The 25,647-nt window shown below is 44.7% G+C and overlaps 1 protein-coding gene across 1 annotated transcript in view; it reads right to left on the bottom strand.

The window, feature by feature from the left end:
* The window catches only part of KCNT1 (potassium sodium-activated channel subfamily T member 1), a 153,122-nt gene extending 134,455 nt beyond the window's left edge, over positions 1-18,667 (bottom strand). The window contains exon 1 of the mRNA XM_078616014.1: positions 18,480-18,667. Coding sequence (XP_078472140.1) covers positions 18,480-18,667 — 188 coding nt within the window. The remainder of the gene's footprint in view (positions 1-18,479) is intronic.
* Positions 18,668-25,647: the final 6,980 nt, after the last annotated feature.

Here is a 25,647-nt window from a genome sequence, read left to right as displayed (position 1 = left end):
TGCGTTTCCATTCCTCGGCTGACGTTCTGTTGCCGTTATTTATTCCGTTACACGTAAGTGCCGTCGCAACATTCACAAGGGGTAGATCGAGTTTTCTACATCCACTCCGGGACGCGGAATAAACCCCTCGTGGTTCTGCCCAGGGAGATAACACAAGTGGCAACTTTCTCACCATTGGCCATCATCCCTACGAGCCGTGTGTTTAATAAAAACTAATTTTGAGCGCGAGTCATGTTTACCGCATTATTCACTTAGAGTGCGATGCAAATTCATCCGAGCCAGCTTCACCTGGGAATCAGAGCCACGGATCATGTGAGAGGGTGGTCTCACAGGACCACTGATACTAGTGAACTGCCATATATTACGCCAAGCAAGATAACGCGTCATATCCATGGCTAAAGTGGCACCTTGGAGAAATTGGAAATTGTCAACGAAAGCGAAGGCAAAGATCCCACGTGTAGCCTTCACAGACTGTCGGGGCAAGTGCTGTTAGCGAGCACCTATGAAGGCCGGCTCAAGAGGGGGTGGGTGGCCCAGCACCACTCCCGGCCGCCTTTGTCTCCCCAGTGGCGATGTTTGCACACTGCACCTGGTACTAATTTGAGGCTGAGTCGACCTAGGGGAGGACCAGGACCGGTTCAGATAATCGTCACTGGTGTTGGCCGTGAGCGGGAATCGAACTCGGGTCGCCGGGTTACACGAACACATATAAACAAGCACAAGATGTAAACCCCTTCACATACATGTCCTTACCACGTTCAAAATAAAAGTACTTTCTACAAATTGCATCAGCCACATGGCCTTCTGGAAGTGCATGATTTCAGCAACATTGGTTCAACAGAAGTACTTCTGGGACTGATCTTGACATTGTGTCCCAACAGCAGTCGGGCACGCTCGAGGCAATGCTGGTGAGCTGGCAGCTGTTTACAGGCAAGGATATTTTGACATAAAACATTATAAAGTTGTTACACATGTTAACTTATACTTAATGTCATTTAATAAAAAATAAAATGCTTTGCAACGATTGATTTGTGTTGTTTAAATTAACACGTTTATTTTCATGTTGGTGAAATGCGGTCAGCTGAGGCATTGTTGCTTTTGATAATAAGAATCATCATCATCATCATCAACCAGGATCAATCCACTGCTGGATGAACGCCTTGCCAAAGCCACATCTCAAGCCACCTAGCACCTGCCCATGAGCTGATTTAATTCCTCCGTCTCCTTGTTTGACGTCCGCCTGGTCACGTTTCATTATATCACTGCCCCGCCGCTATTATTGTTGCTAATGATAGTAATGATTGGTTTTTGTTGTCGGTAACGTGTTTCTTCTTCTGACAATTATTCATACGCGCATCGTTACGTGTCGGCAATTTTTTTGTTTTCTTTGCAAAAAAAGAAATATAGCTGCGTCAATGGGAAACACTTCCAAAAACATGATGGCGAATTTTTAAAAAAAGCGATTTTCAGCAGAAATGGCCTGCCAAACAACACACTTACTTTTTCAAAAACAAACTCTCCGATGTAAGACAACATTGCCACTGGGTACAATGAGAAGAAAAAAAAACATCCAGTTCACTGCAAGAGATGCTTTGCTCCATCATACGTGCACATGAAGGGCGCCACGGTGGCGAGATGTTAATTACCTCGCCGGATATACAGGAGGTCGTGGGTTCGATCCCAACCCTGACGCCTGCAAATGTTCTCTCTGTGGCCGCGTAGACTTTTCCTCCGGTTTTCCCCTCCACATTTAGAAACATGCGATTAGAGTATTTGGCTGATATACATTTCCACTTGATAAGCCACTTCGTTGAGCTATCATTTGTGGCCAGGTCGCTTGTGAAAAATATCTATATAGCTCAGTGGGCTTTCCTGGTGAAATAAAAACAGTTTATAGATATTTTCTAGAGTTTATAGTTTTAAACGCACAAGCACTCACACAACGAGAGACGAAGCTGCCCGATATATCGTGTGGAGACTGCTGGGATGAGTGGCCTTCGCGAGCCCTTGTCAAGGCCTGAACGGCAGATCAAAGGGTGACTGTGGCTCGTCAATACCACACCTGGCCACCTTTATCTTCCCAGTATTGATATTCCTATACTTCACCAGATACAAATGTATGGCTGAGGCAACCTAGGCAAGGCCCAGGACATGGCCAACTGATGTTGGCCATGGTCTGGAATCTAACTTGCCAAGTTCATAGTATTGTACAGTGACTTTGCACATTCTCTGCATCAAACACATACATACGCACACACACAAACACCATAATCATAACATCTGTTGCCAATTTCCGACCAAAGTAAACTGTTTGTCGTCTTTTCATTTACTAGGGTAAATAGCACTGCTTATTTATATAAAACACTTTCTCATATGAAATATACGATTGAAATCACGTGTAATTACTCATACATTTAACCCCTACTCTCAGTTTAAATCCAGCCACCACAATTATCCCATGCCTACCATTCACCAGCATCTCTCTTGCACATGCACGAGAGATAATGTAACTTCACCGGTGAACCAACGGTGCCCTTTATTTACCCAGGAAAGCCTCACCAACCTTTTTTCCAGTATTGGGGCCTGCATTGCGACGTTTGGCCAATTCCACCAAAGAGTTGTTTGGGAGAAAACCATAATACTGATCGCAAACTCCACCATCCGTACGAGGAGGTAAACTAACGGTGCCGCACAGATAGACTCACGAAACCACAGCGGCACTTACATCTCCTGGTAGGGTTGATACAATGAAACTGGGACGGCCAGTTCAAGCAATAATCATCGAAGAAGATCTGACAATACCATGAGCGGGGGAGAACTACATTTGAACGCATTGTCTTGGACGGTATATTGTCATAGAATTGACAAAAATTCGGGAAGTTGATGTTCCCGGGAAGACATCCAGATTTCCCGAGGATAACTACCTGATAAAGAGGGCAACCAGTTGCACTTGTATCTCCTGGCAACCTCACAGCCCAAGCCTACAACAGCCGGCATTCCCAGGTTATCCTCCAGCCATGCACTCGCCAGGCTTGATACGCTTCTCAACTCCTGACACGTGCAAGATGAGGCACATCCAGTGGTGGTTTGGTAGTGGCTGTCGCATTCATTCCAGGTAATAAACCGCATGACCGGTGGGTTGATTGATCCAAGAGTGCTTTAGCAAAACTAAAAGTGGCGGCTGGAACTAAGTCAGAGCACTGTACAAATGGATTTGGCGGTGTGTGTGTGAGCCAGTGAGTGATGCTTTATAATGGGGAGCGGTAGTTCTAGCGGTCAGCGTGCTGCGCTACGAACCCGGCGTCCCGAGTTCGATTCCCGCTCACGGACAAGACCAGTGATGATTGCTTGAACTGGTCGTGGGCCTCGTCGAAATCGACTGAGCTTCAAATGGTACGGTGTGTAAACATCACCACTAAGGATACAAAGGCGGCTAGGTTGCCGTTGGTCTTCATGGGTGTTTGCTAACAGCACTTGCCCAAAAAGTCTGTTCAGGCTATATGGGGCATCTTTGTCTTTTGATGCTGTATCAATCAAGGTTAAGAGACACAACATTCGAGTGGAAAAAAAAAACGATCGACTGAACTTGTTCGCAATTAGGGCATCCGTAATTTAAATCTGTTTGCCGCGATCAAGCCGGCAGGTGAGTGGAGCACGTGTCTTCACACATCTGGGTGCTACTCGTGACACACTGGGCTTGTGATCCAGAGGTCGCTGGGTCGATTTGCTGCCGCGGAAGTTGAATAGAAGGTACGAGATTTCTGAAATCCTACCCCCCCAACCCACCTACCCCAATTTTGTTCAGCCACAGGTAGTCGATCGACAGGTCGGGTGTGGTGGTGGGGAAAAGCCTGGGTTGCTCCCACCTCTTCCAAGATGCCTGGCTAGTGTGGGAAAATTGGCCAAAATACCATCTACAGGTGCTCCCCTACGCCCAATTGAGCCTTACAATTGAGACATAGGTAACTGATGGATCACGTGGTGGATGCCAACATTTGATATCGGAAAACTACGTACGTAGAGGTGTATGCTTGATGCAATGCCAGCAGGGGAGAGTACAGTACGTCAAAATCATCTCTTGGATGATTCTCCAGAGCTCAAGAGCTCCCTCAGCCAGAAGTAGTGTTTGTAATTTCAGGGCTGCACCTTTACCAATTGTTTTGTTTGTTTACCATTGTAACAATGGCCACAATTCACTGACACATTTTACATTACATAAGCGTGCACCGAGTGTACACAATACGCAGACACACACGAAAACACACACACGCGCGGGCCTCCGCTAGTACGTGATGAATGCGCCCCGAAGTTAACAGTGAAGAGCTATGCCCTCGAGTGAAGACAAACAATAACCATTGTAAATATTACATATGATGTCCCCACTGCGTCTATCAACCCCACAGGCTGTCTGGGGGTGACAGCGTCGATAGCTTTTGCTTATGCACCTGCCATGTGACACCGTTCCCGGCAGTGACTTGTACAGATAACGCTCTGGTCTCAGTAGTGCCCTGAACTTTTGTTGGAGATTGCTTTTCTTTCGTTATGGCCGATCTAGACACAGAGCAACGGGCTGCAATTTCACATTCAGGCGGTCAAGCTAGATAACCGCGTCACGAGTAAGGGAGCGCAATCGCTGTGTGATGTGTCCTTGGAATTTGTGGATCGGGACATTGCGTCGTTGTTGTGTTGTACGGTCCTGTTTTGGTTGGTCGCAGTCGCACACTCATGGAGAGTTTTTTTTTTATTTTCCATTTGTGCATCATGTATCCGCATCTGCCATGGTATGTGCAGTGGATGCGGACGGAACTGGTTATCTATTCTTAGGTTTTTTCGGTAAAGTCACGTAGGTAAAACATCAAAATTATCTATGGGTTGCACCATTCATGCTGGGCCTTCAGGGACTGAAGCCCAATACCTTAATTTTTTAGAGGCACTCAAAAAGCGAGAGTCAAAGTGATATTCTACTCAATCGAGCTTTATGATATCGGTGCTCACACCTCCTGATGACAGCTTGGAGCCAGTGGTGGAAATGGAGGGGTTAAGTCCTTAACATGTCACAGCCACTGTTGACTGCTCCACAAAATGGGTACGTATTTTATTGACCCCCAGAAGGATGATGGGTTGAGTCAATCCCGAACCAGAAGTTGAACTCGCAGCCTTTCGATTGTGAGCTTCTCGCTTTACTGCTGAGCCACGAAGGTTGGGTTATCTAAAACAAATATATAAATGCGGCTTGATAAAGACTGTAGCACGATGGTAAATCTTATAGGTGCTGTAATTTGGTCATTAATGGGACAAGCATCACTGTGTGTGTCACTACTAGCTACGTGCCAACATATAAATAGTTTTATTTTAACTTGAATTCATTTGTACAATTCGTGTATCACTTAAAAAGTAATATTTAAACAAACTTTTTTTAAACACGCTTTCATGAAATGTACTAGTAATGGCAGAACTCCACGACTCCAGGAAGTGGCCCCGAAGCTTGCCATAACGTAAGGGACTGTGGCCAATTACAGCCAACGTCAGTTGACCGTGGACAATTAGACCCAAGCCGAAACATAACATATAAAAAAGAATGTTAAAAATATTTTTTTTGTATGATAGAATATAGTGTTGTCATCAGTATGACATAAATATACCAAGTTTGCGGTCGATACCACATTGGGAAGTGGGTTAAAATTGAGTTACAAGATTTGAGGATACAACAACAACGACAACAACAACAACAGACAGACAGAGTTAATAAAACGCGTGTAAAAAAAGCAGAACTTAAATAACCAAGGTAAATAATAACGGAGTGTTTGGCACATGGACATGATTGGTGGTGAAACAACCCCAGGCCCCCCATCAAACTTAAATCCGAGCCGTCACTCTCCACAGATGCTGCGTCACTGCGTGCGGACTGAACACACATCGATGGGGCGAGCATTGAAGTCCAGTTGTGGCAGCAGGACCTTGTGATGAAAGCGACGGACCGTGGGCGATGACTACGGGGCCATCCATTTAGTACGTACGCATGGAGGGGGGAGGTTTGGAGGTTAACCCAAATTCGTTCCCTTGCGTATGGGGGGTCTACTGACAATGTACGTACAGCATAGGAAACGGACGGGGAGGGGAGTGATGCCTCGATAATTACACTGTGTAACAAAAAAAAAAATGTTCCTGGGTAGTCAGTGTTATTTCCTAATTGCTTATACCTCAAAAGTACAAAAAATGGCTATTATTCCCCACAAACTTTGCTTTTGTGACCAGGACAGCGATATTTTGAAATTGACCTATTTTCAATGAGAACACGCGATGTGCATTTGTGCCTTTCGTTCACATAAAGTCCTGGTCACAAAAGCAAAGTTTGTGGGGAATAGGAGCCATTTTCTTTACTTTTTAGGCATAAGCAATTAGAAAATAACACTTACTACCCAGGAACAACAATTGTGTTACATAGTGTCATTTGTCCACATTGGCCTTCAAATGAGTTAGATAGTGCGGCGGTGGACTATCTGTTTGCTTAAACACGTCAATATTATTAATCCTTGATCGTTTCTGCGTGGATTAACTATCGGCCGTTCTATATGATTCGGGGGGGGGGGGGGTCAAGCGTACGTACGCAGGTGGGGAGGTGGGGGTGTAAAAAGTACACGTGCATACAGGGAGGGATCAAGTTTCGACAGATTTTTGCGCACGTACTAAATGGATGGCCCCTAATCATGCAGTGATTCGCGTGTTATGCTACCAACCCAGCGACCTGGGTTGAATTCCCACCTAAACTTAAACAAATCAAAAAACTTTCATTGACCAGATGAAGCCCACTGAGCTATTGGCTCGTTCGCAGAAGTGACCTGGCTAGCACAACTGATAGCCCGACGAAGTGGCTTATCACGTGCGCGGATTTAGAGTAGCTGCAACGTCATCTAAGCACATGTTGCTACATGATAATAGGGGTTTTCTCCTTTTTTCTGGCAACAAAACTGAAACCTTTTTACAAGGATTCATGTGTGCATTAACCACAACACTTGTGGTCAAATTGCAAAAAAAAACACACTCTGATAATATATGCACCAGAGACAGCTTTCAAGGACAATGCATATATTATCAGAGTGTGTTTTTTGTTTGCATTTTGACCACAAGTGTTGTGGTTAATGCACACATGAATCCCTGTAAAAAGGTTTCAGTTTTGTTGCCAGAAAAAAAGGGGGAAAACCCTATTATTATATTTTGGTACTGGCAAAGGAGGTCTAATGATGTTGCTACATGTAGAGGGAAAACCCTGGAGGACGCGGAGAAAAATCCACGCGACCACGGGGAGAACATGCAAACTCCAAATATAAAGGTGTCAGGGTAGGGACTGAATGTACGACCTCCTGCACACCAGGCAAGGGAGATAAAACCTCTGCACCACGGTCCCTAACTGGTTCTGTGGTCAGTTGCATACATATATCTTCACTGATATTTTCCCTTAGTTTCCAGTGTAAATCAATGTGAACAAAAGGGGGAAATGCCACTTAAGTTATTTTATGCAACTAGCCACCGGGCTTACCTTGGTCCAATGAAATCTTTCAACGAGTACCCGTTGTGGTGCGTTAGCATCAGCACTGGAGATACAAAGGTGGCCCGTGCATGGTGCTCGTCAAACGACTCCTTCATTCACTGTGCTGGCCTCCATAGGTGCTCACTATTCAGCACTTGTCCCAAAAAGCCTTTGTGTGCTGCTCATTTTTTAACGCGACTGTGAGTAAGAGTTGGTGAAGACAATAGCTTCCAGAGCCAGCCACCGAGACAAAGCGATTTTTTTCTGAGCGTGCCATGGAAAAAACTGCATTTGTTTAGCAAAGCCAATGACAATAAATAAAAGAAACGAGAGCTGAGCGGAGCAAACAAAACAAAAATACACAACTCATCCTTGAATCGCTTTGTAACTTCTGGGCTTCGAAGTCCCAATGTCAAGTTTAAATGAATGCCACAAAGACAAATATCCCCTATTTCGCCATAGCGGACTGTTGGTGAAAGTGCTGTTTTCGAGCAGCTATCAAGGGCGGCTCGGCACACGAGGGAGTGGGTCGGTAGCACCACTCCTGGGTCCATAAAATGCGTGCTACTTTTGTGGGGAAGTCAACAGTGGCTGTGCTTTGGATAGACTTGACCCTGCCATAGGAATGTTGAACTTTCACCACTGGCTCAGGGCTGTAAACAGGAGGTGAGCACCAATGGCTCAATACGCATTTGAGCAGGATATCGCTTGCAACGAGATGCATGAGGATGAACAGTCGCACGCATTTCAAATGGCGACGACCGTACGAAAATGATGAACGCGAGGTAAAAAAAAAATAATAAAAGTAAAATAAACTAAAAAATCACGAAGTTTCGGAGGCAACACAAGCTTCCGTCTTCTGTGTTGCCTCCGAAACGTCGTGATTTTTTATTTTATTTTACTTTTATTAATTAATTTAAAAAAAAATGTACCTACGTGACTTTACCGAAAAAACCTAAGAATATGAATCCTTGCAGTCACGAAAGCTTCAAATCTAGAACTCGAGGTAGTCTTATGCTGTTTGGTGATTTTTTTTCTGGACTTGTTCATTTACCTGTATGGTAGGTACACAAAGAAAAAAAATTTGAAAGCATATGGCTTTGAGGTCAGCTCCTCCCTCATGGCGATGTCACGCGAACGATTTGCCGTAAAGAAATAACGACTGCGGCGATGGTTTGATGTGCAAAGGTCCGGCGATTGGATTTTCGTTTCCACTTTGAACGCCGGCTGTTCACCGGCCAATTTCAAAGCAGCCGGCTCTAAAGCAGTGAACGGCGGCGCAAAAGCTTGGCAGCGCGATCGTTTTGGGAAAACTAAAAAAAAACAGAAATTCCTCTTCCACATCCCGATTCAACGATGAAACCGCTGCAGGGGCTCGGCCGCCTTAATGCACGCGATTATCACGGAGGAAATGGTTTTCGTTTGTGATGCAAAAAAATAAGATTACGTTTTACCCCTTCTGGCAATAAACCATTAGGTGTTATGACGTTCAAACACGGAATAGAAAACCTTTCTCGAGGAATCAAGCCGTTCTTGCCAGAAAGGGTAAAACCAATTCTTGTTTTTTTCATACATTGATACTGGCAAAAAAGGTCCCATGATGGAGCCGCTCACTCCGAGCTATAAATGCTCTGATACGTGCATTGCCTTTGTACTGTCCGCCTTCTGGGGTTCTCTGGTCTGACACCGGTGCAGGCCAATGAGTTTCAAAGGCAATGCATACATTGTCAGAGCGTGTTTGCATGTTCACCACAAGTACTGCTTTTGTGGTTAATGCAGACCCGATTCCTTGCAAAAGGTGTCTAATTGGTGTTTTAACATCTTAACACAAGCCCTGGTTTATTGCCAGGAAGGGTACAAACCCTATTCTGGTTTTCATTTGGTTGGATGTGCTTCTGGTATGTCGCGCGCAGTGCGTCTGCGTCCGTGTCGGTAGTCCCGCTTGGCCAGTCGGATTGTCTACATGGTGTCTACCTACGAACCACAGAGAGACGCTCGCTGCCATGCTCGTAGCGGTGAGCAAAACTGGACTGGCAATCCAGAGGTCGCCCACTCGACTCGATCTCGGGGGCGCGGCAGTTGAAACAACGGTGGCAAATCTTCTTGGTTCTGTCGGTAAAGTCACGTAGAAAGAACCAAGAAGATGAATCCCTGCAGTCACGAAAGCTTTAAATCGAAATTTAACGGTGTCAAAGTCTCTTCAACGCCACCTCGGCACAGCCTCCGTCCACCCGGCAGCATACACGTGGATCGTACACCACAGGTTGTTGATGGGCAGGTCACGTGTGGTGGGGTAAAGTGTGGGTAACTCCCATCACCACTTCCCACGTGTCTTTCCCCGCCTGGAAGAGTAGGCCAAACTATTCTCTAGAGGGTGGGGGGCGGGGGCTCTCTAGAGCTTCCACGAGTGGAGGCCCTTCTGTCATCAGAGATGTGTACTCTTTGGTTCTTTCGGTAAAGTCACGTAGGTATAAAATAAATCACTTCAGCAATTGTTTATTGCTGTGGTTGTCTCACCTGTTGATGGACGCTTGTGTTGCGCCCGAAACGTCGTGATTTAATTTACTTTATTTTATACCTACATGCCTTTACCGAAAGAACCAAGTTCAAGTTTATTTATTAGGTATAGCCCTGTGAGCCATTCGGCTCTTGAATCGGGTGCAACCGCAACAAACAAAAAACAAAAACATGAACAAAAAAACATCTTAAAGTGAATATGTGACTGAGTGCAAACAGAAAATACAAGAAAAGACAGCAAAATATTGCAGAAAAAACACCGTACACCAACGCTGTGTGCAAAAATCCCAGTGGGATGCAAGTCAAACAACCAACAACAACCACAAGACAACTTAGATTAAGGCCATCAGTCTAACTATGTACTACAACAAACAAACATGGCTAAACCAATACACTTTTCGAAATCACCAAAATAAAGCCATGAAAGCAATGAAACAGTGATCATAGGAACTGATGGAATTTTCACAATAAATGGTATAAACAACATGTACTACCAAAAGCCTGCAGCCATAGCTGGCTGCATGAGTCACTCCACAACAGCATGAGCATCAATCGGAGTACCAAAGCGTATGGATCCCTGCAGTCACGAAAACTTCAAATCATGAGAGATGTGCTTCGTTTGCTGTCCTTCTCCTGCACCTCCGATTGGCTACGTACGGTGCGACAAAAACGTCCAGCAGACGCACGCACATACGCAGTGGCATGAACAAGACAATCGCACGGCTGCATCATTCTTTGCCTCTCCTCAGTACAGATTTGATTTGGTCGGATGCATCTCCACCTGCCCGTGCCGCGCGCAAGGACGTGTTGTCTGCGTACCCGCTCGGCCAGTCCCAGTGGATTCACGGCGTACATTGGACCACAGAAGGGGAGTGGAGACTGCTCAGCGATGGGGATGAATGCGCAGTAGAGGATGGGAGATGGAGGCTCGGCTCTGCTGTTTTAACGTCGCAGCAGCTGCAGTGGCCTCTGATGTCGTGCAGGGGAACCAATTTACTTGAACGGATCGATAAGCTTTTTTTTTCGATTTAAAGCTTTCATGACTGCAGGGATTCATCTTCTTGGTTCTTTCGGTAAAGTCACGTAGAAGGGAAATAATAAAATAATAAAAATAAAAGATAATAAAATAATTCTCACGACGTTTCGGCCACAACGCAAGCAGCCGTCCTCAGGTGAAGAACAGGTCTTCCCGACAGACCTGTTCTTCACCTGACGCTGTCTTCCCGACAAACCTGTTCTTCACCTGAGGACGGCTGCTTGCGTTGTGGCCGAAACGTCGTGAGAATTATTTTATTATGTTTTATTTTTATTATTTTATTATCTTTTATTTTTATTATTTTATTATTTCCCTTCTACGTGACTTTACCGAAAGAACCAAGAAGATGGATCGAAAAGCGTTGAGCCGTACGCAGGTCAACGCGTTGCAGCGGTGGCTTTAAAGTAAAGGCAAAGAGAAGGGCCTCCACTGGAGGGAGCTCAAGAGAGCCCCTCCAGCGGGTTTGTTTGTCATATCTTAGATGCTGGTTAGAGGTCTTGGATGAGATGACAGTACCCACTCTTTACCCCACCACATGACTTGCCAATCATCAAAGAATCATTTTCGGTCACGATGAGCAATAATGTTTGATGAATAATTTGAATGTTTTGTCACCCGACAGGCATGGACAAGAAAACAATCGTTATTGTTGTTGTTATTGTTGTTGTTTCACAAATGTTGCTCGTTACTTTTTGTTCGCTGTTGTTTGTTTATTGGAGGAGAGAAGGAGATAAGAATGTGTGGAAGTTTACCAAAAAAATAAAACAAGCTCTCCTGCTGACAAACAAGATATGTGTGTATAACCTTGTGAAAAATCCACTTTTCAAAAAAATCCTTGCAACAAAACTTTACTTTACTTTTCCCTCATGTGGCACACGCACAAGCACAGAAAACGACGACTCGAAACATTCGCAAAGAGCACTGCCCTGAAGCGGATGCAATCCGTGCCTCATTCTCTGGATTATATCAGAATCTTTATTTTAGACTGGAGGAGGAATCCGATTAGCTGTGAAGCTCTTTTTCACAGATGTCCAGCCCACCCCCTCCATAGCCTATGCCAAAATGTTGTTGTCAACAAAAACGTATACAAATCTGGTCTCACACACCCACACACACACCTCCCCGAAGATTATAAAGACTAATCGCCAACTTTTTCTGTAGGCGAAATAAACGATGTTTCGCAATCGGGAGAAAAAATGGTAATCGGTGACGTTTCAGGCAATGGACCTCCTTCAGAGCAGCAAGCGGGCGGCGCAGATGCGAGGACGAAAACAAGGTTGCAATTTCCCCCACAATGACTTTGTCCAAAAGAGGAGCCCACACAGCAGGCCTCTGATTTTGTCGTCCACGATCCAGGCGGCCCCACGTGGCAATCTGCACCTCCCCCACGGCCATCCAGCCCTGGGCCTCCGGGAACTTATGGGCCACCTCCGACGACAGACAAAGACACATCATCGCAGCAGATGCACATCACTCACAGCTTTCTCAAAACCAAAGCATTTGTTTTTTTTTTCTTCTTTAGGGTGACTCCTCTATGAGAGAAATTCTCTGCAAGCAATGAAGCCCATGGCATCTGTGTGAGACCCCCACACTTATCAGCTGTTGAAGCACTCCCTCTCTGTCTTGTGAATGGCTGCAAGAACACCGTAAATGCAATTCACGTCTGGCTAAATTGCACTTTGTTCCTCTCCCACAACTACGGTGCAATTGCTAATTGATCTTGTCTGGTTTTGGTACAAAATGTCCTCCTTACATAATGTGCGAGTGGTGTGGCCAAAGTTTTTTTTCTTTCAGAAAGATGACGTGTTATAAAAAGACATGCTGACCTAAACGTTCTAGACTCGTTTCAATCGATCAATAAATATACATTACGGTAGACGAAGTGACAGCATGTTCAGATTAAAAGTCTATTTTCCAACTTACTTCAATCAATCAATAAAGTCTAGTCAAGATTTTAAAAAATGGCATTATGTTAAGGAATACAGGAATACTTGAATACTAAACTTTAAGTGAAGATAGGAAACAGTGCAGCCCTACAATTGCTTACTCATGGCACTGCTGGTGAAAGGGGCCTCTGGCAGAGAGTTACAGAGATCCACTTTCGAGGGTATTTTTGGCCTACCCTTCCACACTGGCCAGAGGTATCGCAAGAGATGTGAGTACCCACAACTTTATCCCACCACACGAGACTTTCCGATCAAGCAACTGTGGCCTATCCACGTGTAGTGTAATATCGCCGGCTGGCGGACAGCAGCGTAAACTGTAGTGGACAGGCAGTACACACGCCGTGAGCGTGATCACGTGGTGTTGGCAGTGCGGAGGAACTAGGGCAAGGGTCATGGAGGACCCCGTCTGGAGGCCCCTGGAACCTGCTGGCGGGTTCGAGAAGGGAGGCGCGGTCAGGGCGGAGCCAGGCCGCGCTGGGAGCATAAAAGGAGCCGAGAGCGGGGAGCTCGAGGCTGCCGGTTCTGGGAGTGGACTCGTCTCGTCGTCGCTGTTGTCTCGTCGCCGTCGTCGCTAAACGTCTCCGCTAGACATTGCGCTACGAAGGAGAGTAGTTGGCTATCTCGGTCAGCGCCGTCAGTGTTAGACGGCTAGTGTTGTGTACAGGCGAGGCTGAGCTACTGTGGAGAGTGTGTGGACGAGACCATGAAAGTTGTTAATAAAGAAAGTGCCTCCTAGAAACTGTCTCTGAATCGTTGACACTCCACGTGCATCCTAGTGTGTGGGTGACCAGATCCCGGTGTTTCATCAACAAAGCCGGTGGTGACCTGGGAATTGGAGCGAGATGGATTGCAGCGGGGGCAAAACCATGAGGCATGGCGACTGTTCATCTCGCAGTGGATAGATAATAGTTGACGAGCTCACGAGGGTTTAGAATTTCTAGATTTGAAGCTTTCGTGACTGCAAGGATTCATATTCTTAGGTTTTTTCGGTAACGTCACGTAGGTAAAAAAATGTAATTAATAAAAGTAAAATAAAAATAAAATAAAAATCACGACGTTTCGGAGGCAACACAAGCTTCCGTCTTCAGGTGGAACCGTCACAGCCCTACTGCTGCATCAAGTAAGAGAAATTCCAAGAAAACAGTCCTTGAACATATACTGGATGAGGGTGGGAGGGTTTAGAAGTAGAATGGAAAATTAATCAAAGACTCCAACCCCTTGTCCTCTTATCCCCAGAGTCTATCCCACTTGACATTTGAGAGTAAAAAAGTTGTAACATCCAATGCCACACATGGCACCGTTGCCAGGTGGCGTCGTGCCAATTTCTTAGTACAGGAACCCCCACGTGGCAAAGTGTCAGCTTCCTGCCCGACACACAGTACGTGTCATTAACAATTCCCAATAGTATAGTATACGCTAAGTAGTCTGAATTAACACGTGTCCACTATATCATTATTGATATTATTTAGCAAGAAAAACTGGGCAATGTTTTGCCCACTGATTATAGGCAACCAGTATTGGCAAGGGCAAGTCCGTTGACATTTAGATTATTTCGAGGGTGCTGAATTTATATATATCGAGGCCAAATATAAAGCAAATTTCCAAATATAAATTTGCAGTGGCGACCGTGGCGACGTATGGTCAAACAGCCCCCCATGAATGACACGACAAGGGAGTCAATCGAGCCATGGATCGGCAAATGGTTGTTACATTATCGTTATTATTAGTGGAATAAAAAAACAATTGTGAATTCTTGTATTATTTGTTGTTATTTATACGCAAAACATTTGTCAATCCGTTAATCTTGCAAGCCGGCTAAAATGCTAGATGTGCAATGAGTCAAAATATACAATCAATATCAAATGTTGGTCCTCCCAAAATAATTCAGGACAAACTTGTTTTTTGTACGATTGGGTTTAAGTCCATTAAAGTTTGTATCTGTGCGTGGGTGGACACAGTGAGAGAGCACACATGATAATTAAACATCAAAGGCACAGCCGACAAACAAATGTCCTCTGCCACTCCCACCGCGACTTAAATGTGAGCAGATTTACCAAAAGCACATTAATTAACACCTCCATATATAGAGGACCGCAGACCTTTGGGGGATGGGAGAGGTCGTTGCTGCATCACTGCATGGCTGCCTTTCCCACTTAATTGTGGTCCCTCGTGCCTTTGAGATGATCAAGAATCTCGGTGTTTCTCACCTTTCCATTTTTCTCCCTCAGGGTCCACGGCTATTTCTCCGCTCCGAAGCCCTCAGTATGCCCAGTACGCTGGTTCAGCGCGTCACACCATCATTTCAATCATCAAGCAAAATCATAAGATGCAGTCCAAGTAGCTAGCTCAATTGAAAAGTCTGTCGAATCATCCAATCACCAAGCACAACTTTAAAGTGTATCATTTGAGTCATGCGATTCAATTGGGAGCCCATCATACAATCAGTCACAACTTGCTGAGCCATCCCCACCGGACATCTGTGCACAATTCTTTGGCACAGATGTCCAGCGCTCCCCGAGCTGAATTGGGTTCCGGTTGCCGAACGAACACATTATATGATCGCACTCATTGCACACAAAGTGCTTGTCACAAATGAACCACAATTCCTTGCTGATCTCGTCAAGGAACATAAACCATCATCATACGAACTCGCATGCGCTTCTGCGGCCGTCTGGAATGTTCTTCCTTCCAATATTAGGTAGCCGCTGGAGCTATGCACGTTTAAATCTCGATTGAAGATTATTTCTTGAGAACTGCTTTTTGTGTTTAATTTGTTGTCATTCCCCCACACCACCGATTGCCACAGTTGGCTACGTCCGGTGCAAAAGAAGTTCAAGATACATAAACATTCTGACTCATCGTCATCGTCGTCGTCGTCATCATTGGCAGCCATGATGAAGGCCGCCCCAAGTCGTTGGCCCCTCTCTGCTGTTGGGTAACCAACACACATCTGAGACGTCATCTGCATGATGATTAAGAAAAGTAACGGGCTTGGGTAGGCCCCGAAGTTGGATGGGATGTTAGCCGTTGGACGAGACTAGTGACAGAGTGGCAGTCCAATGATGGAATTAGAATATGTATTCATACTGGAAGAATCCGCTAAACTACGAAGCTCTTTTTCACAGATTACCAGTAGTTTTCACACATGTCCAGTAGAACGTCTCCATGGTCACGACGGCCGTCGAGATGAAGCAATGACAACAGCTCACGTGCACAAGCAGGACCGATTGTCGCGGCACTGGGCCGTGAGAGTTGGCAGCGGCATGGGAGAGGCTCTCATCCAGCAGTGGATAGAAAACGGATGATGCTGGTGAGAACAATCAACGTGTCATGCTTAATAGGCGCTGCCCTTCAGCCACCCCTCAAGAGAGAGATGGGAACCTGAATCAGATAATTGGCGTTAATTGGCTACAACAGTACACGAGCATTAAGTGGCCTCAAGACAGTTTTTTTGGGGATTGCGATCGGTCACTTGTAGGCTGTCGGTATGTATGCCTGGCCGGTCAATACTGTGATGTGTTCATTTATTTTTCTGGAGGATCCATGAGGTCGAATCTACCATCCTCCTGCCTCCAGCTATAAATAACAAGTTGCGGTGCCACTGTACGCCAGAACAGATCCGCGATGCTCAACTGTGGTTGTGAAGTTTTTGGCTCAACCACAAAATCATTGTGAGCTGAAATGATGAAGGAAGCTTGTAATAAAGTAATGGCCATGCTGCCGACGTAGCCTTGGGGATATAAATAACACGTAAATAAAACTATTAACATTTCAGATGTAAAAGTGCAGGCCTTCAATTGCTTAGTCACAACACTGCTGGCTGCTGGGCCCTACATGAAAGAGAGTTATATAAGCCCCTCTATATGGTATTTGGCCTACTCTTTCACGCTGGCCAGCAATTTTGGAATAGGTGAGAGTACCCACCCTTTACCTCACCAGAGAGGCGGGTTGGGATTTAAGAAACTCATCCCATTGATTCAACTGTCTCCGGACTGTGCATCTCATAGAGTGTTTCATACTGTGGGAAATTGACGGGTATGTGTTCATTTTGCCTTCTTACATTTACAAATGTTGTAAATTCAACGTTCAGCTATTTTAACTTCATCAGGTAAGGCCCACTGGGCTGTATAGCCATTTTTTCAGAAGCGACCTGGCCACAAATTATAGCTTATCATGTGGAAATATATAGCAGCCAAATACACTGAACGCACGGATCTCAACATGCGTTTAGAGTGTACATTGCATACAGGACAGGGCTTCCAAATTGCACCATACGAAGCTAAAGTCATCTTTCGATTTAAAGCTTTCGTGACTGCAGGGATTCATCTTCTTGGTTCTTTCGGTAAAGTCACGTAGAATGTAAATAATAAAATAATAAAAATAAAACATAATAAAATAGAAAGAACCAATAAAATAATATTTTATTATGTTTTATTTTTTATTATTTTATTATTTCCATTCTACGTGACTTTACCGAAAGAATCAAGAAGATAAAGTCATCTTCCTTCTTGTTTTAAAATATTTAACCCGCACCACTGGGTGGGGCCAAAATGTTGAACTTTGTGTAACTTAAACAATTTTTTTTACTAATGTAATCATTTAAGTGCAGCATGCTGCTCGTCTGCGTCGGGGGCTGCCCTCGAGTTGTGATGGAGAGCCGGGCCGAGATGATCAAATTGGATCGCGCGAATAAAATGTCACGGATCTACATCGCCACGAGATTCAGTGGCGCTACTGAACTGAACACTCGTGCCCAGCGGTGTCATGCTCAGTGGTCGTATAATAAGCAGCGGGCCCGCTAGATATTTCTCTTGGAGTTTTACACATTCACATCACCGTTCACTCGCATCACGGGACTCGTTATCGTGATAATAACGTGCAGGCCTGCATGGCAGTACAATGCTCAGAGTGATATTCTTTATCTTATTAGTGGCGATATTAGATTTGATATTGAAATGATGACAGCATTGCCTTGAAGCCGTACCGCGTGTCTTAAAAATACCGGGCTGGATTCAGGGGAAATAGTATTTTTATAACACAATCCCGTTATTTCCACGAACACCACATTTAACCCATTTACAGCTGGTATTTTTTTTTTTACCGATATCAGTCTCCATTGTAGGGAACTGCAACATCATTAGTCGGAAATAATAAAGGGAGCGGTGGTCAAGGCATGGAACAGCATCTGAGATCACCTTCCACTGCGGAGATGGGGTGATTACATCCACTCGCGTGGTGCAGGCGCTACGCGGATTACCACATCGCCGGGTCGCGAGAGGTGGCGGTCGGTCGTCTATATACTGTACGTTGAACTTCTTTCGCACCGTACGTAACCAACCGCGCTAATCGCAGGTTGGGGAACCCTTCATATTCACCATCACGAAATCTACGCTCATCTGGCACGGCCCTCCTTGCTGCTGCTGCTGCTGTGAAATCCACTCGGCTTAGAAACAGCAGAACGGAGCTGTTCATCTGCAGAACGGAGCTGTTCATCTGCAGAACGGAGCTGTTCATCTGCAGAACGGAGCTGTTCATCTGCAGAACGGAGCTGTTCATCTGCAGAACGGAGCTGTTCATCTGCAGAACGGAGCTGTTCATCTGCAGAACGGAGCTGTTCATCTGCAGAACGGAGCTGTTCATCTGCAGCCTGACCCGTGGTCTGGAGCAGTCTCTGCCAACGGATGTCCACTCAGCTGTGACAATCTCTCGCTTTTAGGGCCGAATTGAATGTTTTTTTTTAAATAAGTTGTTCAGACCCAGGCATCGCGTTGATGTTCATTTATTTTATGCGATTTTGTTCGGATTACATTATCCCACCCACCCTTCCCTTATTCCCTCTTTTTCTCCTCCCTCGATAAAGACGCTACGCACGATCGTCAGAGGAGTAGATTGTGCTGGGTGGCAGACCCAACCTTCCCCAATAGGTCCCATACCCGGACACCTGATACCCGCATTTGGTTCTCATGTATACCTTCTGGAATAACTGCACAGTTGGGTTGTCGTAGAGTAAAATACAAAAAAAAATTATTCTGTAAAGTTTAATTTAGTTTAATTTTGATCCGTGCCATCCGCACTCCCATCCGGGCTTTCTTTGCTTAATATGGCCGCGTCATAAATCGTGGATAGATCGATTCCAAGAAATATATAACCTATAAATACCGCGGAAACCCAATGAGCATCACAAGCCAATGAGGGAACGACCAAACCAACGCTGCAATTATTGCTGTACAGGACAGTGCTGAACTGGAACCACATCGGCTCCACGGTGTTTATCAGCTGGCGTGGAGACGCGGTTAAACACAGGTCAGCATTGCTCAGCATGCCGCTCGATTTTTTGAGCTTTGGGAGTCTGCGATGTCCAATTTTGCCTTCAATAATTTTCAATTTATAAGGGTCCCTCTAAAAGGATCGGTTGTTTGCGGGAGATGGTATATCCGCCCACGGCATCTCGAGAACACACGCGGCGCGATGAGTTTTTGTTTCGCTTTGGTCTCCAGCTATGTTTTATATAATTGGAAGAGGACTATCACAAGATACCAGAAGATTGGAGAGCTACGTTGAAGCACAGAATTACATTCTGCATCTCCAAATATAGATTTATATTTAAAAACTGTCCATCAACCTATCGGATTTCTGGACTAATATTACCCAGCAGCATTTATTTCAAGCAATAAAACTCTGCACTAGTTTCAAGCTTCCGGGTCTCATCAACAGAGTAAGGAGATTCTTTAACAGCATGTGCTTATGTTTATATGTAAATTTATCATCGCCTTAAGTAGGTGCATTATTACACATCAGACAAAAGCCATGACTTTTAACGTTTCCGGTAGACTTACAGATGTCCGAGGACATCTAATTCAACAAGTGGACGATTCTGGGTAAACCAGAGCAGGTAGCAACCCTCCCGTGTTCCCCGTTACATTGGCGGAGTCAGTGTCCGCCGTAGCTGCCTTATTGGTCTTCTGAACGAGCGCTTACCGGGAATGCAGCCTCCAGCTGGGCTCATTATGCTTTGCGGCCGGCACATCCGCGTATTATGCAAGCGAGTGTTTGTGCCATCAAAGGGAGATCATTTCGCCGCGTGGGTAGACACCGTGAAATAAGATATGCCGCTCTCTGCGTGCCGAGTTCGACGTTAAAGTGGCATGTGAAACTAAACTCTCGCGAGCCAGTAAATAGCGGCGTACGATGAGGTCCATACGAACAAAACACCCTCGATTGTAAGAAACACATCGAGGAGGCTCAGAAGTCAGAGTGGTGAGTTGGCTTAGCTGTGATCCTGGGATGTGAATTCGGCCGGCCGCCTGCAATTACAGCGGGTTCTCAAGTGCAGTGAGTTGATGGTCTCAGCCTGGTCACTGACGACCGCACAGAATCTGGTAATGCCCATCATCTGGCTACATTTCAGCTTCGGGGAAGAAAGTGATGACCAGAGGTGTGGACTCGAGTCATGTGACTTGGACTCGAGTCAGACTCGAGTCATGAATTTGATGACTTGCGACTCGACTTGGACTTGCATAACAATGACTTTGTCCCACCTATGAGATGTGGACTCGAGTCATGTGACTTGGACTCGAGTCAGACTCGAGTCATGAATTTGATGACTTGCGACTCGACTTGGACTTGCATAACAATGACTTTGTCCCACCTCTGGTGATGACCACTCTGGTGTGGATCATAGGTTGCTTGAAGGTGTCTCAGAGGTAACTCTGTGATGCCTGCTTCTGACATGAAGGGTTGGACTGCTCTACAGGATATCCCAATTGCATCTTTGTACAACAGTGACCAGCACAATGAAAATAATTTTGTGGGGGGAAAAATTTAAACATATTTAAAGACATCAGGAGGTTATCACTTCAAATCCAACAAAAGGGGGACCGACTGGGCTCTACAAAATGCCTACTGCAGTTGTCCTGTGGATAGATAGGCCCTCACTACTGAACAGGGATGTGCAATTACAATCCCTGGCTCAAGGCTGCCAATTAATGAGCATTCATCCATAGCTGATCTCAGCTATGGTCGATGGCTAGCCATAAGCCACTGCGAGGATGACCAGAATTCGCGCGATGGTGTATGCTCCTTGACAAGATCAGCAAAAATCCGATAAGTGAATATCCAATCACGGGAATGGAATTCAATGTAAAACTGACATTTTGCCTGCCAATGCTCTTATAATCTGGAAATACATTGCATAAACTCACTCGGCATTGGACTCAATGTTCCAGGGGCAATGGCTTAGCTTTAATTATGTATCTTCATTTATTCATCATGGAATAATATTGATATATATATATCTATAATTTTCAATCCTTTCATCTAACTACACGGTGACCGAATTATTTACGTATGTATTCAGGATACATTTGTATATTATTGATGAAAGTTATATTCATGTACAGACTATGGGGCAATGACGAAACTGTGCTTCTGCTTTGTGTGTGTGTGGAGTGGTGAAGCAGTTATCCCATAACACCTGGGTCTGCCCCATGACCTCTTGACAGCCATCCTTCAACACTTCACATGGCTAGATTTGAAGCTTTTGTGACTGCAAGGATTCGTATTCTTAGGATTTTTCGGTAAAGTCACGTAGGTAAAAAAAACCTCCCAGTTCAACCAGTCTACACAACAAAGGCTCATTCCTAGCAGCGTGCTACAGCCGCACCGAACCTCACAATAATAATATCCAGGTGCCTGCCTTGGCTCCTCCCACCCTCAGCCAGTATATATACAAGGACTGTTTTCTTGGAATTTCTCTTACTTGATGCAGCTATCGTGCTGTGACGGTTCCACCTGAAGACGGAAGCTTGTGTTGCCTCCGAAACGTCGTGATTTTTAATTTTACTTTTATCAATTTAAATTTAAAAAATTTTACCTACGTGACTTTACCGAAAAAACCTAAGAATATACTTCACATGGCCTCAAAGTGCACCTAGCCCGCCACAAGCGCTGTCGTAATGTCACGGTCAGTTCGTGGTGAGTGGCAGCTGTTGTTGTTGGCATAGTGGTTAGCGGTAGCGTGGTGGTTAGGGTGGTGGCTAACACGATGCCAAATGACCCCAGTGACCTGAGTTCACTTCTCAGCCGCAACTAACATCAGTGGTGAATGATATCTGACATGGTTCGGACTCCCACCCATCTTCACCAACCAACACTGACCAGTGTGGTGAAGTATGGTGAAACAACCCCCGTGACCAAACATAGCATTGGGGGGCCTTCATCGCACGGCGGATTGCAAAAAAGCGCCTGAAAATTATTATGAATATAAAATTGGTTTGTAATGTGTTGAGTAATTTTCTAGTTAAATTATAAGGACACTGTTAGCATAGTTCTCGAAGCCTTTGGTGTCATTAACATGAACATTTTGAAACACATTTGAGGGCGTATTCATAGAGGAATAATTATCAAACATGACTATAATAGGCAACCGTAATTATAATTTCGCAAAAATTTGGGAGAGGAAAAAAACTTTTCCGATGTAATTGTAAGTGACAACCTTGCCGCTGTGATTAAGGTTAACGAGACAACTAGGGCCAGCATTAAATGGCTGCTTCACGAGGCAGTGAATATATGATGGGATTGTTTTTCATCTCTTTGATTTGACTGACGAAGTGAATAATGAAATAAGGACAGACAGATCAACGGAAAATAGGCTTCACCCTTTCCGGCGTCAGCACAGGAGGTGTTAAGATATTCAAACACTAAAAAAGACACACCTATTGCAAGGGCATCAAGTCTTCATTAACCACATATGCCTGTGGAAAAACAAGAGCAAAAAAGGTTGTTTCTGGGGTAGGCTAATCAGTTTCAAAGACAAGGCATACATTATTATCATCAGAGTACGTTCGTTTGCATGTTTTGACGCAAGTCAACGTCCAAGGTGATTTCAGTGATTTCCAACTCACTTAAAAAAGCCCCAAGTAATTTCTTGACTTATACCCCAAGTCATTGTTGCGCTGTTGTTGGGAACTCGGCAAAATTGAATGAAAGGAAATTGCTGCCAAGATGTTTACTCTGCAATTACTCTTTGTCTGGCTAACAGGGGGGTTATTTAATTTAGTTGGTTTCATTTATTTTATTTTTTACCTACGTGACTTTACCGAAAAAACCAAAGAGTAGGGGGGACCTTGTTTCTTGATGACAATTTTTCATACAGGGGGTGGGGAGTTTGTTCTGGGTCAAGATGGATGGTACTGATTCTGCATGTTCACCCAGGAAAGTAATCTGCGGTGTAATCTTCCAAAATGAGCAAATTTTGACGTCGACATCGGCAGCCAATGGCCTACTCTTGCCAATGATGTCACGGGATCTTTACCGTTCACTGTGAAGCAGATGGTGCCTAGTATTTGTGTAATGACGACTTGACACACTTCCCTTGAGATGGAATTTTATTGAAGACACTTTCACTTGGCACAGGCGGGGAGACCTCCACCACTACAGCCCCGAGTCTCCCACGCATCTCCCCCTTTTAAACCGACACGAGGCCACGCTCCCCTTCTAGAATCTTCTCGCTGACTCAGGACGCTCGCTCTAACCGGCAGACTACACCGTCCTCTTCCGTCGCCTGACCACGCTCCCTTCTTGATCATTCCCGTAGCCACCAGTCCCTTCGCACTCGCAACTGACTCCCCTGTCATTACCTCCCGTGGCCACCAGTCCCTTCGCACTCACAACTGACTACCCTGTCATTACCTCCCGTGGCCACCAGTCCCTTCACACTCACAATTGACTCCCCTGGCATTACCTCCCGTGGTCACTAGTCCACTAACACCGCATGTAGACTGTATTGACATTACATTTGTATGGCTAATGCACCCGGTGTCATAATGAAGTGGGCAGCCACTGGATTCGAACTGTGACACCTCTGCAGTAACCTAAATGTAATTTATATATTCTTGGTTCTTTCGGTAAAGTCACGTAGAAGGGAAATAATAAAATAAATAAATAAAACAATCAAATTCTCACGACGTTTCGATTGCAACACAAGCAATCATCATCAGGTGATCAGGTGATAATGATTGCTTGTGTTGCAATCGAAACGTCGTGAGAATTTTTATTTTTGTTATTTTATTATTTCCCTTCTACGTGACTTTACCGAAAGAACAAAAAATATGAATCCCTGCAGTCACGAAAGCTTTAAATCTAAATGTAATGTATATATTTTATATATATATACTGAAAGTGTATATATTACATATCAATTATCATTAGATACAGTGGTCCCTCGGTTTACGATGACATCGATTAACGATACAATATTAGATTCATGATCCGCCTCCCATAGGGTCGCGTTGTTACTATTAACGACGCATTTTCCATTGACGGTGATGTTTTACGAGATCATGAAGATCCGTCAATTTCGACCAATCAGAGCGCTCCCTAAACGAACGTTTTGAGAGAGCCTAAGGCAAGAATTCGTTGTCAATGCTCTATTAATTCATTATTAATCTACGTTTCTATTAATATTAATACTTTAATTACGTTCTTATAACATTTATTGAAGTATTTGAAACGTATTATTATGTTCTTGGTTATTTCGGTAAATTCACGTAGAAAGGAAATAATAAAATAATAATAAATTAAACATAATAACATATTTATTTTATTATTTTTATTTAAATGTGTATTATTTTATTATTTCCATTCTACGTGACTTTACCGAAAGAACCAAGAAGATGAATCCCTGCAGTCACGAAAGCTTTAAATCGAAATTTATATTATTATGTTTGGAGGGTGAAAAAGGTCAACTTCCGATCGTCTTGGAACAAATTAAGTCTTTAATCTATATTTTCTAAACTCGATTAACGATAATTTCAATAAACGATGGTTTTCGTGGAACCAATTAATATAATTAACCGAGGGACCACTGTATTTACTGAGCGCCTTCACTCAAGGCACTTGACATAGCTTACAATACGGTGACAGAATAGAATGATTTAGATGGCAGGAGCGTGCTACAAGGAGTAAGGAATGAGTGATAGCGACAGAGGGTGCGAAGGGATCATGAAAAGCTAGTAGAGGGATGGGAAGGAGTGGAGGGGCGAGGGAAGAGGAAGAGAATGGGCAATAAAGAAGAAGTGGAGATTTAATCGTGGAAAGAAAGGAGGTGATGGAGGTGGACTGCCTTAATGTAGAGCGGCAGTGCTGAGTCTGTGGGCAGTGCTGAGTCTATGGGCAGTGTTGAGTCCATGGGCAGTGTTAAGTCTATGGGCAGTGCTAAGTTTATGGGTAGTGTGAGTCTATGGGCAGTATTGAGTTTATGGGCAGTGCTGAGTCTGTGGGTAGTATTGAGTTTATGGGCAGTGCTGAGTCTGTGGGTAGTGTTGAGTCTATGGGCAGTGCTGAGTCTGCGGGTAGTGTTGAGTCTATGAGCAGTGCTGAGTCTATGGGTAGTGTGAGTCTATGGGCAGTGTTGAGTTTATGTGTAGTGTTGGTCTATGGGCAGTGCTGAGTCTGTGGTTAGTGTTGAGACTATGGGCAGTGCTAAGTCTATGGATAGTGTTGAGTCTATGGGCAGTGTTGAGTCTGTGGTTAGTGTTGAGTCTATGGGCAGTGCTGAGTCTGTGAATAGTGTGAGTCTATGGTCAGTGTTGAGTTTATGGGTAGTGTGGGTCTATGGGCAG

Source organism: Lampetra planeri, chromosome 49 (assembly GCF_965212315.1).
Source record: "Lampetra planeri chromosome 49, kcLamPlan1.2.h2, whole genome shotgun sequence".
Taxonomy (NCBI): Eukaryota; Metazoa; Chordata; class Hyperoartia; order Petromyzontiformes; family Petromyzontidae; genus Lampetra; species Lampetra planeri.
Note: the sequence above shows the minus strand (reverse complement) of the source record. Positions and strands in the feature narration are given on the sequence as shown.